Source organism: Carassius auratus, unplaced genomic scaffold, assembly GCF_003368295.1.
Source record: "Carassius auratus strain Wakin unplaced genomic scaffold, ASM336829v1 scaf_tig00023751, whole genome shotgun sequence".
Classification (NCBI taxonomy): domain Eukaryota; kingdom Metazoa; phylum Chordata; class Actinopteri; order Cypriniformes; family Cyprinidae; genus Carassius; species Carassius auratus.
Window position 1 is genome coordinate 249,216 of NW_020525296.1, and position 13,517 is coordinate 262,732.

The following is a 13,517-nucleotide window of genomic DNA, read 5'->3' on the forward strand; positions in this document are numbered from 1 at the left end:
AACTTTGTTCTTTCTTTAAAGTGTCTTCATTGGAAGCAGTCTCTATGATATTTTGTTTACAACTCATGTAATTGTGAATTGTAATTATGTATGCTTATAATGGTTCTGTTCTGTACCCCAGGGAGGGTTTGTTTTGCTGCTCTCCCCGCTCTGTCCAAGCATGGCTGCATGGACAGGCGTGTGGAGTGTTGCCCAAAACATAACCATACCGCCAACACTAAGTGTATGCAATTATAATTGTTATTAAATATACTTGACGGAAGTGGTCCTGATTGAAATGCAATTTTACAAATGCTAGAAACGTGGCTTTCTAAGTAAAGATTGCGATCAAATAGCACACCTCAGTACACACTCGATGACAGAGCAGCCATCGAGTCTTAGACAGTGTTCTAGGTTATTACATGCAGCGTTTTTAGGTCCTATAATTAACACCTCTGTTTTTTCAGAAATTAGCAGTAAGAAATTACTTGTCATCCAGTTTTTTATATCGACTATGCATTCCATTAGTTTTTCAAATTGGTGTGTTTCACTGGGCCGCGAAGAAATATAGAGCTGAGTATCATCAGCATAACAGTGAAAGGTAACACCATGTTTCCTGATGATATCTCCCAATGGTAACATATAAAGCTTGAAGAGTAGCGGCCCTAGTATTGAGCCTTGAGGTACTCTATACTGCACTTGTGATGGATATGATACCTCTTCATTCACTGCTACGAATTGATGGCGGTCATAAAAGTATGATTTAAACCATGCTAATGCACTTCCACTGATGCCAACAAAGTGTTCAAGTCTATGCAAAAGAATGCTGTGGTCAAACACAGCACTAAGATCCAATAGAACTAATAGAGAGTTATTCTCTCGTGTTGTATAACCCCGATAGAGTTCAGAATGTCTATAAATGCTGATCCTAATGCATCTTTTTCATTATCAACATGGATATTAAAATCACCAACTATTAAAACTTTATCCGCAGCCAGAACTAACTTGGATGTAAAATCACCAAACTCTTTAATAAAGTCTTTATGGTGCCCTGGTGGCCTGTATACAGTAGCCAGTACACACATAACAGGGGATTTATCATTAACATTTGTTTCTCTGGATAATGTTTTATGAAGCACCATTACTTCAAACGAGTTATACTTGAAGCCTGCCCTCCGAGAAATCCTGAAAACGTTGTTATAAATTGAAGCAACACCTCCCCCTTTGCCTTTTAGACGCGGCTCATGTTTATAACAGTAATCTTGGGGGGTGGACTCATTTGAAATAATGTAATCATCAGGTTATAGCCAGGTTTCTGTCAAACAGAGCACATCTATATTATGATCAATGATCATATTATTTACAAAAAGTGTTTTCGTAGAAAGGGATCTGATATTCAATAAGCCAAGATTTATCATTTGTTTATCCGTATTGCATCTGTTTTTTATTTGTTGAACCCTCAATTAAATTGTTAATCTTAACTTGGTTTGGACGTTTTTTGTATTTTCTAGTTCGGGGAACAGACAGTCTCTATAGTGTGATATCTAGCTGAAAGAGTCTCTATGTGCTGAGAATTAGCTGACCTCTGTGACGTGAGGCAGCTAGCAGACGGTCGGTTTAGCCAGTTTTTTTTTTTTCTTTTATTACAGTAGTGTAATGAAAGTAAACTTTTCATAAAAATTAATAGCTGGATTTTACTCTATCTGCATCCCTCTAGTTATATTGTATACTGTAACAGACACTGACTTGTAAAAGGATTCCTGTTTTTTTTTGAAACAGTGTTTTGAACTGATCTAACTAGTGTTCTCTAGGCAGTGAAGTATGTATCTGACAGGTTTGTGAATCATCTGTGGCCATAGTTTGAGTCGGACAAAAAGAGAACATATTTTTGACTAAACTGTTCAATTTTGACCTGGAAGTTTTAAGTTTGCACAAGTTGGTGTATAGTTTTAAGATTGTGTTTATAGCTGTGAGACAATGCTGAATTGTTTCATGAATTGTGTGTTAACAATCAAGAAAAACTGTAATATTATGACAAATGTGTTTGGAAATGTTTTTATATTAATGTGTTTGTGATGTTTTGAATGCAGTGATTAATTTTTCAAGAGATGTAAGGCATTTAGCATTTTGTGTGTGCAAAGTTTGAAAATGTGTGTGAATAAAATTACAGTCCTTCACCAAGTTCCCAACAGGAGTGAGAGCATGAGAGAGGATGGGCGCAGAATCATCCAGTCTGGCAGTGTGTGATGAAGCACACCTGCAGCAAATGGAGCCTAGTAGGGGTAGCTGCAGCTTGGAGCAACGGGTGTGCCAAAAGGTTTCTCATTGGTGAAAAAAAGGTAGGGGCTGTGCCAAAAGGTAATGCGAAAGCTGGCTGTAAAAAAAAAAAAAAAAAAAAGAAAAGAAAGGAAGCTGGCGAGCATACTCTTAATCGCTACAGGCCTACATATTAAAAGAAAGCAATAAATTCAATATAATCCCATAAAACCAAATTATATTCCAATGTAAAAATGGCATTAATGATATTAAGAATATTATTTTAAATTACTTTCGAAAGTAACTTCAAAACTTTTGCATGGCGCGGGTTACTGACATCATCACCACTGCAAGTTTAGGTCTTGTTTTATCAATAATCAAAAAAAAATTACAGTTATTTTTAGAGGATACAAACATCTCTTAACACGATTCTGTTCTTAAGTTAAAATCAAAGGTTGTGTTTTTTTAACTTTAGTTAATGCACTGTGAAGTGAATAAACAAGAACAAACAATGAACAGTTATATTTTTATTAACTAACAAAGTTTAATAAATACTGTATTAAAAGTATTGCTCATAGTAAATGTAAATTACTATATCAGTGTCAACAAATGAAACCTTATTGTAAAGTGTCACCCTAGAAAACTAGGTTTTGCCTGATAGAGAAAAATATATAGTTGACAAAACCACTAAATTATGAAATTAAAAAATTAGTCAGAAGAGTTTAGTAACTTTATGTTAAGTGACATTAACCAATTAAGCAAACAGGCACAGCTTTTTCCACTAAAACATTTATTTAGCTTTCAGTTGCCAATTCAAGTAAAAGATAGATAGATAGATAAATCATTCATTCATTCATTCTGTAGTAGCAGTCCGTAGAACAGAACCCAGCAAACTCTTTATCTGAATCAAAAGCTGTGAAGACCCCCTTCTTCAGAATCCAGTAGTGTTTCTGTAGATGCATCACACCTGCTGAGCTCCAACTCCACTCTGTATGTCTTCCTCACCTCTGGACTGACAGACTTCCAGCAACGACACCTACACAAGAAAAAATTAATAAATGTTGAGAGATTCAAACAAAAAGTATCTAATAAGTAGAATAAAATATAAAAAAAAAAAAAGACTGCAAGTGTTGTCACTAGCAGAGGCGCAAGTGTCTGAGAGTGCAAGTGCAAGTCTGCTGCAAAAAATGCTAATCATTCAGGGGGCTTTCACACTGGCAGTTTAGTGCGGAACGGGACACAGTTCGCATGAAAAATCATTAAATGTTGAACTCTGCCATAGGACCCTGGTGCGCACTGGGGTACCGAACCCGGGACTACCTGGAAAAGGTGGTCTGAGTTCGGTTGCTCCCGAACTGTGGAGTGGTTTCGCATGAATTTGCAAGCAACATGGACTCTTGTCCAGGAAGTAAAGTATCCCGTGCATGCGTAACACTGTCAATTATCATCATTTCCTCCACGTTGTGCATTTTTCGTGTGCGTTTGCGATGACGTAAGGTGACTGCAAATGCACCCGGGTTTGATACAATTATTGAGTGTGAAAGCAGACCAACGCTGCAGACGACGCCGGGAACAATCGCACTCGGGCTGCAGCAAACGAGCCCAGTGTAAAAACCCTCTCAGAATAAAGATACTGGCAGTGCTTGTCTCCCTCTTATAATGTTGACAATGTGCCTCTGAAAAAGTCAGTGTCTTTCTCAGGTGTGTTGGATATTGTGAGGGGTGAAGAAGCACACGACATGAGGATGCAGGTAAGTTCCCCGAAGTGTGGATTTTATTGGTGAGGTGTCGGGGTTAAAGGGCTAACGTGAGGTGTTTTGGTGCTCGGCTTCTTCTCTCTCTCTCTCTCCTCATGTGGTGCGCTGTGCTGTGTGGGTCCATGCTCTCCCTTCGTGCTGGGGCTGGTGGTCACACACTGCTCTCTGCGGGAACAATAGACGATATGGTTAGCCAAGTCTTGTGGAGACATCTCTCACCTCTATGTTAGTTTGCCAGGTTTATGAAGCTGGTGCTTGATGGGACGCAGGCGTGATGAGCAAGTGCAGGTGTGACTGCTTGGTTTCCAGGGCGACGCTGATGAGAGCTTGAATACGTGTCACAATATGCAATGTTGGAAGCAGAATACATACAGAAGGCTGTTATGAAGGCTTCATCAAGGCTGGTGCACTGACACACATCTCCGTCAATATATTCTTTTTATCGACTATTTTTAACTTAAAAATCAATTTTATACACCATCGTTTCCGTTTCTATAACGTATGAATATATCCTCTATTGTATTCTACAACAAATACAATAAGAGCGCCTCGCCATCACTAGTTTTATTTTAATCTCCTGGGTCCGCTATTAGCTTATAGCCCATTAGCATCAGCGGCATGGTTGCTGCTAACTGCGTTTACATTGCTTATACTCTATTCACACAAATTACCACTGTTGTACTCACTGTTACTTGCTTTAATGGCGGATGAATGTCTACCTTTGATTGCAGGCAAGGACACGTTCGAGGCCGTGGGAAAGTAGATTCACAACCTGGAGGTGAGGCAGGCCCAGCTGAGAGAGCGGAGAGCCTCGCTGGAATCATCAACGGGCTGACGCTAACAAGTCCGGGGTAAGTATACAGCGTGCTGTTAACAGTTCTTCCACGTCTACTCCGTGTGTTTCTCTGCACAGACCCGGTGCACCCAGGACGCGATCTTCCCAGATCTTCTTCACTGCGATGCCGGGACACCACGGACCCTGGGTGCATCCACAACGGAGGACGCGGCCGGGCCCCGGGGACGAATTCTCCCCCTCCTGCCTTCAAGATCTCCATCCGAGACAGGACGCAACGCTGTGATCATCAGAGATTCCATCATCCGCCACGTGTAACAGTCACTGTCTGTCACATCATTTACTTGTCCTCAAGGAGAGTGCTATGTTCATCCCATCCACTAGGTGACACCAGTAGCGTCTATACCTTGTGTATAAAAGAGGAAGTAGAAGAATAAGAGGTAGCTTCAGTTTGAGTAACCACATGGTTAATGGCTGTTCTCTTAAACAAACCTGGCTTGAGAAACTTTTGTTTGCTGCTCAGCTAGGATCTTTTACATGGAACTAACATTGCTTCGAGTGCTGGAATGAGAATTTGCTGGGGTGCTTAGGACAAAGCAACTGCCCAAGGATTGTATTCCAAGACTCCCGGACTACAAACAGAAGAACAAATACTTCCATCCATCAATACCCACCATTTGCAGATAAGACTGTTCATTCTTAAGACTGCTCACTTGATCAACTTCATTATTCATCAATATCTTTATGGGACATTTCACACTTATTCACTCACACCATTCTTTTTATGTGATTTATTTTGTGTTTGAGTTTGTTTGTTTGTTTGTTTGGTGTTTAGGGTGCAGTGTTCATGTAAAAATTCAATATATGCTGAGAAAAGATTTGCCTTTCTTGTTTTTTATTTTCGTTGATATACGTATACCCTGAACACAGAATCCAATAGGATAGAATGCAAGATTGATTCCCCCTCATTCTTCTGTATCAGGCCTGGTTTAAAATAGCTGGGACAGTTATAACGTCCGTGCTACGTTAGCCGAAGGTAAAGTGCAAACTCATTGTTTTCCTGGTACTCATGTTCTCGATGTTTCTGCGCAGATACCCGCGATCCTGAAGGCTGACGAGAGCCCGAGAGCGGTCGTGCTTCACGCCGGGGTTAACGACACCATGCTGCTGCAGACGGAGATGCTGAAGAGGGACTTCAGGAGCCTGATCGAGACGGTTCGCAGCACAATCAGTCCTAAGCTGTTTCGCGCTGATGGATGGCACCCCAGCAAAATCGGAGCGGAGCTGCTCTCTGACACCATCTCCAGGACACTTCGCTCCATGTGACTAGTAAGACAATTCTCAAATAAACATTATGATGACTTTTGTTCCACCCGCTTAAATGATAAAAGTACTTGCGCTGTAAAAACTATTAAGACTGTGTCTGTTCCACAAATAGTGAGGTCAAAATATAAATATAATGTAGGATCTAGAAAAAAATCTTATCTTGATTAAACCAGAAACATGTAAAGTAAATGAACAAAAACTATTTTTTAAAGTTTTTACATAAATATTAGATCACTCACACCCAAAGCAGTTATTGTAAATGCAATGATCACAGATAATAGTTTTGATGTAGTCTGCTTGACTGAAACCTGGCTAAAACCAAATGATTATTTTGGTCTAAATGAGTCTCCTCCACCAAACTACTGTTATAAGTATGAGCCCCGTCAGACTGATCAACAATATATAGTGATATTCTCAATGTTACCCAGAAAACAGAATACAGGTTTAACTCTTTTGAAATACTTCTGCTAAATGTTACTCTGTCAGACATGCAAAAGAAATCTAATGTATCTCTCGCTCTGGCTACTGTGTATAGATCACCAGGGCCGTATACAGAATTCCTAAAAGAATTTGCAGATTTCCTCTCAGACCTTCTAGTTACAGTTGATAAGGCGCTAATCATGGGAGATTTTAATATTCACATAGATAATACAAATGATGCATATGGACTTGCCTTAACTAACCTATTAAACTCCCTTGGAGTCAAGCAAAATGTCACCGGGCCAACTCATCGTTTTAATCATACACTAGATTTAATTATATCGCATGGAATCGATCTTACTGCTATAGATATTGTACCTCAAAGTGATGATATTACAGACCATTTCCTTGTATCGTGCATGCTGCGTATAACTGATATTAACTATATGTCTCAGCGTTACCGTCTGGGCAGAACTATTGTTCCAGCCACCAAAGACAGATTCGCAAATAACCTGCCTGATCTATCTCAACTGCTATTTGTACCCAAAAATTCACATGAATTAGACGAAATGACTGACAACATGGGCACTATTTTCTCTAATACATTAGAAGCTGTTGTCCCCATCAAATTGAAAAAGGTTAGAGAAAAACATACTGTGCCATGGTATAACAGTAATAGTCACTCTCTCAAGAAAGAAACTCGTAGTCTTGAACGCAAATGGAGAAAAACTAACTTGGAAGTTTTTAGAATTACATGGAAAAACAGTATGTCCAGCTATAGACAGGCTCTAAAAACTGCTAGGGCAGAGCATATACACAAACTCATCGAAAATAACCAAAACAATCCAAGGTTTTTATTTAGCACAGTGGCTAGATTAACAAATTACCAGACGGCACCTGATTCAAATATTCCACCAACATTAAATAGTAATGACTTTATCAATTTCTTCACTGATAAAATAGATAACATTAGAAATACAATAGCGAATGTAGATTCTACAGCGTCTAACACTTCAATTTCATCCATCGCACCCAAAGATAAACTGCAGTGCTTTACAAATATAGGACAGGAAGAGCTAAATAAACTTATCACTGTATCTAAACCAGCAACATGTTTATTAGATCCTGTACCCACTAAATTACTGAAAGAGTTTTTACCTGTAGCCGAAGAACCGCTTCTCAATATCATTAACTCGTCGTTATCTTTAGGTCACGTCCCAAAACCATTCAAGCTGGTGGTTATTAAGCCTCTTATTAAGAAACCAAAATTAGATCCTAGTGTACTGGCAAATTATAGGCCTATTTCAAATCTTCCATTTATGTCAAAAATTTTAGAAAAAGTTGTGTCTGCTCAATTGAGCACCCTCCTGCACAAAAATTTGGTCAGTCAGGTTTCAGGCCCCACCATATCACAGAAACTGCACTTGTTAAAATTACAAATGACCTGCTTCTTGCGTCAGATCAAGGCTGCATGTCATTTCTAGTCTTACTTGATCTTAGTGCTGCGTTCGACACCATAGATCATGACATACTCATAGATCGATTACAAAACTATACAGGTATCCAAGGGCAGGCTCTAAGATTGTTTAGGAGATTGTTTCCTACCTGTCCGATTAAGATTGTTTCCTACCTGTCCGATCGCTACCATTTTGTTTACTTAAATGGGGTGTCATCTCATTCATCATCAGTAAAATATGGAGTGCCACAAGGATCCGTCCTAGGTCCCCTTCTATTTTCAATATACATGTTGCCCCTTGGTAATATTATTAGAAAATACGGAATTAGCTTCCATTGTTATGCTGATGATACTGTCACGTTCAGTGATACAGAAAACAAGGAGAGATCCAAATGCAGGTATGAAGTTTATTTAAGGACAAATCCAAAGGGGTAAACAGTCCATGCAGGGACAAAACCAGTATATCCAAACAAACAAACAAGAAAGACTATGGATAGCAGGAAACATCGACAAGGACTCCGTGACACAGACTCAGACAGACCGGGTATAAATGCAAAGAAGGATGATGAGGGAACTGGAGACAGTCAACAATCAACAGACAGTGGAACAATCAATTAACTCAAACAAGGAGGAAGGTGACCAAATAAGGGAACAGGAAGTGATAAAGTGACAGACACCATGGGAAAGGAGGACACCTAGTGGACACCCAGGGAACACAACCCAGACACTGTGACAGAACCCCCCCTCTACAGAGCGGCTTCCAGACACTCCACGATAGACAAAACAGAGACCAGGAGGGAGACGGACTGGTGGTCCTGTCCACACTGCACTAGCTCCCTATCAAACATTGTATAGATTTTAAAATATTGCTTATTACTTATAAAGCCCTGAATGGTCTAGCACCTCAGTATTTGAATGAGCTCCTTTTACATTATACTCCTCTACGTCCGCTACGTTCTCAAAACTCATGCAATTTGATATTACCTAGAATATCAAAATCAACTGTGGGCGGCAGATCCTTTTCCTATTTGGCGCTGTGGCAGGGGGGGCGTGGTTTAGCGAAGTCTGCAGCGGGAGAGAGGATTGGGAGATGAGCGGTAAGTGAGTGGTTTGGGCAGAAATTATTATCACCTGTTTCTTGTTCTAGTAATTGGCGTGGAGAGGGTATAAAACGCCAGGAGAGACGGAAGCAAGTCGGAGAGAGTCGGACTGCTGACGAGAACCGAAACCGGAAAACGGAAAAAGGAAAACGGAAATAGCGCGTGAACGTGGCAGAATAAAAGTCACCGTCTAGTGCTAGACTTTTGAGTTGTTTTGTTATTAAATAAAGATACGTCAGCAGTCCAGCCGACCCCTTGTCCTCTTCCTTGCCCACACGAACTCACTACACTGGTGCCGAAACCCGGGAAGGAAGAAGGACCGTCGCCGCCGCCATGCAAAGCCCGTCCTCCACGCCGCTTGCGGACATCATTTCTTCCCTTGCGGTCCTCCACCGCGAGCAACACCAGGCGCTGCTGGACCTGAGGACCGATCAGGAGCGACAGTTCCAGGCCATCGTCCAGGCCCAGCAGGAGGACCGCGAGAGGTTCCGGGGCTGGATTGATCGGGAGGTTCGCGCCGAGGCCGCCGGGGCGCCCGCCGCCCCCGTGCACCTGCCACTGCACAAGATGGGGGCCCAGGATGATCCGGAGGCCTTCCTAGAGCTCTTCGAGAAGGCGGCTGAGGCCTGCGGGTGGCCCCGCGAGCAGTGGCCGGTGCGCCTCATTCCACTGCTCTCCGGCGAGGCCCAGGTGGCCGCCCAACAACTTCCGGTGGCGAATCTCCTGGTCTTCAACGACCTGAAGAGGGCCATCATCCAGCGGGTCAGCCGATCACCAGAACCACACTGCCACACGCTCCCTGGACTTGGGCGAGGCCGGCCGGCCCTTCGCGATGGCCCAACAGCTCCGGGACTCCTGCCGCAAGTGGCTACTGGCCGAGGGGAGCGACGTGGAGCATGTCGTCGACCTGGTGGTGCTGGAGCAGTTCATCACTCGCCTCCCCAAGAAGACGGCCGAGTGGGTCCAGTGCCACCGCCCCGCGTCGCTGGACTCGGCCATCCACCTGGCGGAGGACCACATGGTGGCGTGCCCAGGGGTCGGCACACCCCCGCCTACTAACTCTCTCTCCCCTTCTCTCTCTCCCCCTTCTCTCTCTCGCCCTGTCCCTCTCCCTAGGACCCGTCCACCTGGCCCTCCTCGTGTCCCGCCCCGGGGGCAGAGCGGGACTGACCAAGGCCGCTTCGCGAGTTCAAGGGCCATGGCTTGGGGTTGCCGGAGGGGACAGTGCTTCCGTCTCTCCGCTCTCTCCACGCCAATTCCCCTCTCCACTCCCTGCCATTGGGGCGGCGGGTAGGTCTGGGCTGGCCTGTTGGCGTTGCGGGGACCCGGACCATTTTGTGGACAGGTGTCCAGTGATGGAGGTGGAGATGATGATCCGGGTCCCGGACGACCCACAGGCTACCCCCGGTCAGGCTGGCGAGTACCAAATTCCTGTGAGTATCAAGGGGGGTACATATCCGGCCTTGGTGGATTCAGGATGCAACCAGACCTCAATCCATCAAAGCCTGGTTCAACCGGGGGCATTGGATACAAGCCGCGTGGTTAAGGTGCGGTGTGTACACGGGGATGTGGTGGAATATCCGGTCGTCCCAATTTTGATTCAATTTCAGGTGGCGGTTAGTCCCCGCCTCCGGCATCCAATAATTTTGGGGACGAATTGGCCCGCGTTTACGGTTTTATTGGGGTCGTTATGTGCGGATGCCTCTTGGGAAAATAAGGCACGGAAGGAGACCGCGCGGGTTCAAGTGGGGGAAACTGAGCCAGGACCGTTGAGGTCTGCCTCAGGGGAACCGAGTGGAATCGGGAGACTAATTCTCTCGGAGCATGATGACTTTCCTCTGGAGCAGTCTCAGGATGAGACGCTAAAACATGCGTTCCAACAGGTCCGCACCATCGATGGCCAGTCTCTCCAGCCTGCCCTCCCGCTCTCCTATCCATATTTTGCCATTTTAAAAGACCGGTTGTATCGAGTGACCCAAGACGCTCAGACAAAAGTAAATACAACCCAGTTGTTAATTCCAAAGAGCCGCAGGGAAATGCTTTTCCATGCGGCTCATTCTAATCCTATGGCGGGCCATTTGGGACAGGCAGCGACACTAAATCGCCTCATGACCCGATTCTTCTGGCCGGGCATTCATGACAACGTGCGCAGGTGGTGCGCGTCTTGTCCGGAATGTCAGTTGGTGAACCCACCGGCCGCCCCAAAAGCGCCTTTGCGCCCTCTCCCATTAATGCAGGCCCCCTTCGAAAGAATTGGTATGGACCTCATCGGGCCATTAGAGCGATCGGCACGAGGACATCGCTTTGCACTAGTCATAGTTGATTATGCAACATGATATCCTGAAGCAGTGGCCCTCCGCAAAATTTCCGCCAAAAGTGTTGCGGATGCCCTGTTTCGTCTTATCTCCCGGGTGGGGGTTCCGAAAGAAATCCTTACTGATCAGGGCACGGCGTTTATGTCACGTACGTTACGCGAACTATACGGATTGTTGGGCATTAAATCGATTCGAACTAGCGTCTATCACCCACAAACTGACAGCCTGGTCGAACGATTTAATCGCACTCTTAAATCCATGATCCGGAAGTTCGTTCAGGAAGACGCCAAAAATTGGGATAGGTGGCTAGAGCCCTTGTTATTCGCCGTGCGAGAGGTCCCACAAGCCTCCACAGGGTTTTCCCCCTTCGAGCTTCTCTATGGACGCCAGCCCCGGGGGGTGCTTGACATTCTGAGAGAAACTTGGGAGGAGGGACCATCTCAGGGCAAAAACGAAATTCAATACGTACTGGACTTGAGAACAAAACTCCACACATTGGGGCGGCTATCAATGGAGAATTTGTTACAAGCCCAGGACCGCCAGAGCCGGCTGTATGACAGGGGAACTAGGTTACGCAAATTTGCACCGGGAGAGAAAGTACTTGTATTACTCCCAACGTCGAGCTCAAAATTATTGGCTAAGTGGCAGGGACCGTTTGAGGTCGCACGCCAAGTCGGGGATCTCGATTATGAGGTAATACGGTCCGATAGGAACGGGGCTCGTCAGGTTTACCACCTCAATCTCCTCAAAAAATGGAATGAGGCGGAATCAGTGATGTTGGCAACGGTGATTGGGGGGGAGGATGATCTCGGTCCAGAGGCGAACATCAAACCACAATCCCTCGCCCTGGCTCCAGGTGGAGATCTCCTCTCGCCGTGCCAACTCACTGATGTAACGAAGTTACAGTCAGAGTTCGCCGACGTCTTTTCACCCCTACCGGGCCGTACTAACCTAATTCAGCACCATATCGAGACTGAGCCGGGCGTGGTAGTTCGCAGCCGGCCGTACCGCTTACCTGAGCACAAGAAAAAAGTAGTTCAGGCTGAATTAGGCGCTATGCTTGACATGGGGGTAATAGAAGAATCCAACAGTAACTGGGCGAGCCCGATAGTTTTAGTTCCGAAAACGGATGGCTCAGTCCGGTTCTGTGTGGATTATCGTAAGGTGAATGCTGTGTCGAAATTTGACGCGTATCCAATGCCGCGGGTTGACGAGTTGCTTGATCGGTTAGGCACGGCTCGCTTTTATTCGACATTGGACTTAACGAAGGGTTATTGGCAGATCCCCTTGTCTCCATTATCCCGAGAAAAAACAGCTTTCACAACGCCGTTTGGTTTACACCAATTTGTTACCCTTCCGTTTGGCTTGTTCGGTGCACCTGCGACCTTTCAGCGCCTCATGGATAGAATTCTGCGGCCCCATGCTGCATATGCGGCTGCCTACCTGGATGATATCATTATATTCAGTAATGATTGGCAGCGGCATATGCAGCATCTGAGGGCTGTTCTGAGGTCGCTGAGGGGAGCGGGGCTCACGGCCAACCCAAAGAAGTGTGCGATTGGGCGTGTGGAGGTAAGGTATCTGGGCTTCCACTTGGGGCATGGACAGGTGCGTCCCCAAATTGATAAGACAGCCGCTATTGCGACCTGCCCACGTCCCAAGACCAAAAAGGAGGTGAGGCAGTTCTTGGGGCTGGCGGGATATTATAGGCGTTTTATTCCTAATTATTCGGACCTCACCAGCCCCTTGACTGACCTTACTAAAAAGGAGGTGCCAGATACGGTCCAGTGGACGGAGCCGTGTCAGCAGGCTTTTACCCAAGTCAAGGCTGCTCTATGTGGCGGGCCGTTATTACACTCTCCTGATTTTTCTCTCCCTTTTCTGTTGCAGACAGACGCGTCGGACAGGGGGCTGGGGGCGGTCCTGTCCCAGGACATAGAGGGGGAGGAACGGCCGGTGCTGTACATTAGCCGCAAGCTCTCAAAGAGAGAGGCTAGGTACAGCACCATTGAGAAAGAATGCCTGGCCATCAGGTGGGCCGTCCTCACCCTCCGCTACTATCTCCTGGGACGGGAGTTCACCCTCTGTTCGGACCACGCTCCGCTGCAGTGGCTC

At 45.2% G+C, this 13,517-nt stretch overlaps 1 protein-coding gene and 1 long non-coding RNA gene across 2 annotated transcripts; one reads left to right on the forward strand and one right to left on the reverse strand.

Annotated features, from left to right (window-relative positions):
- Nucleotides 1-3,153: 3,153 nt before the first annotated feature.
- On the reverse strand, nucleotides 3,154-5,089 carry LOC113078006 (uncharacterized). Its single transcript, XR_003281444.1, has 3 exons — nucleotides 4,712-5,089; nucleotides 4,043-4,157; nucleotides 3,154-3,271 (listed from the first exon to the last, which is right to left on the reverse strand). It is a non-coding gene; the product is annotated as an uncharacterized LOC113078006 (long non-coding RNA).
- Nucleotides 5,090-9,107: 4,018 nt separating this feature from the next.
- Nucleotides 9,108-13,517, forward strand: LOC113078001 (uncharacterized). Its single transcript, XM_026250268.1, has 2 exons — nucleotides 9,108-10,520; nucleotides 13,293-13,517. Exon 1 carries the CDS (start codon nucleotides 9,421-9,423, stop codon nucleotides 10,144-10,146), a length of 726 nt encoding a protein of 241 aa, XP_026106053.1. The 5' UTR covers nucleotides 9,108-9,420; the 3' UTR covers nucleotides 10,147-10,520; nucleotides 13,293-13,517.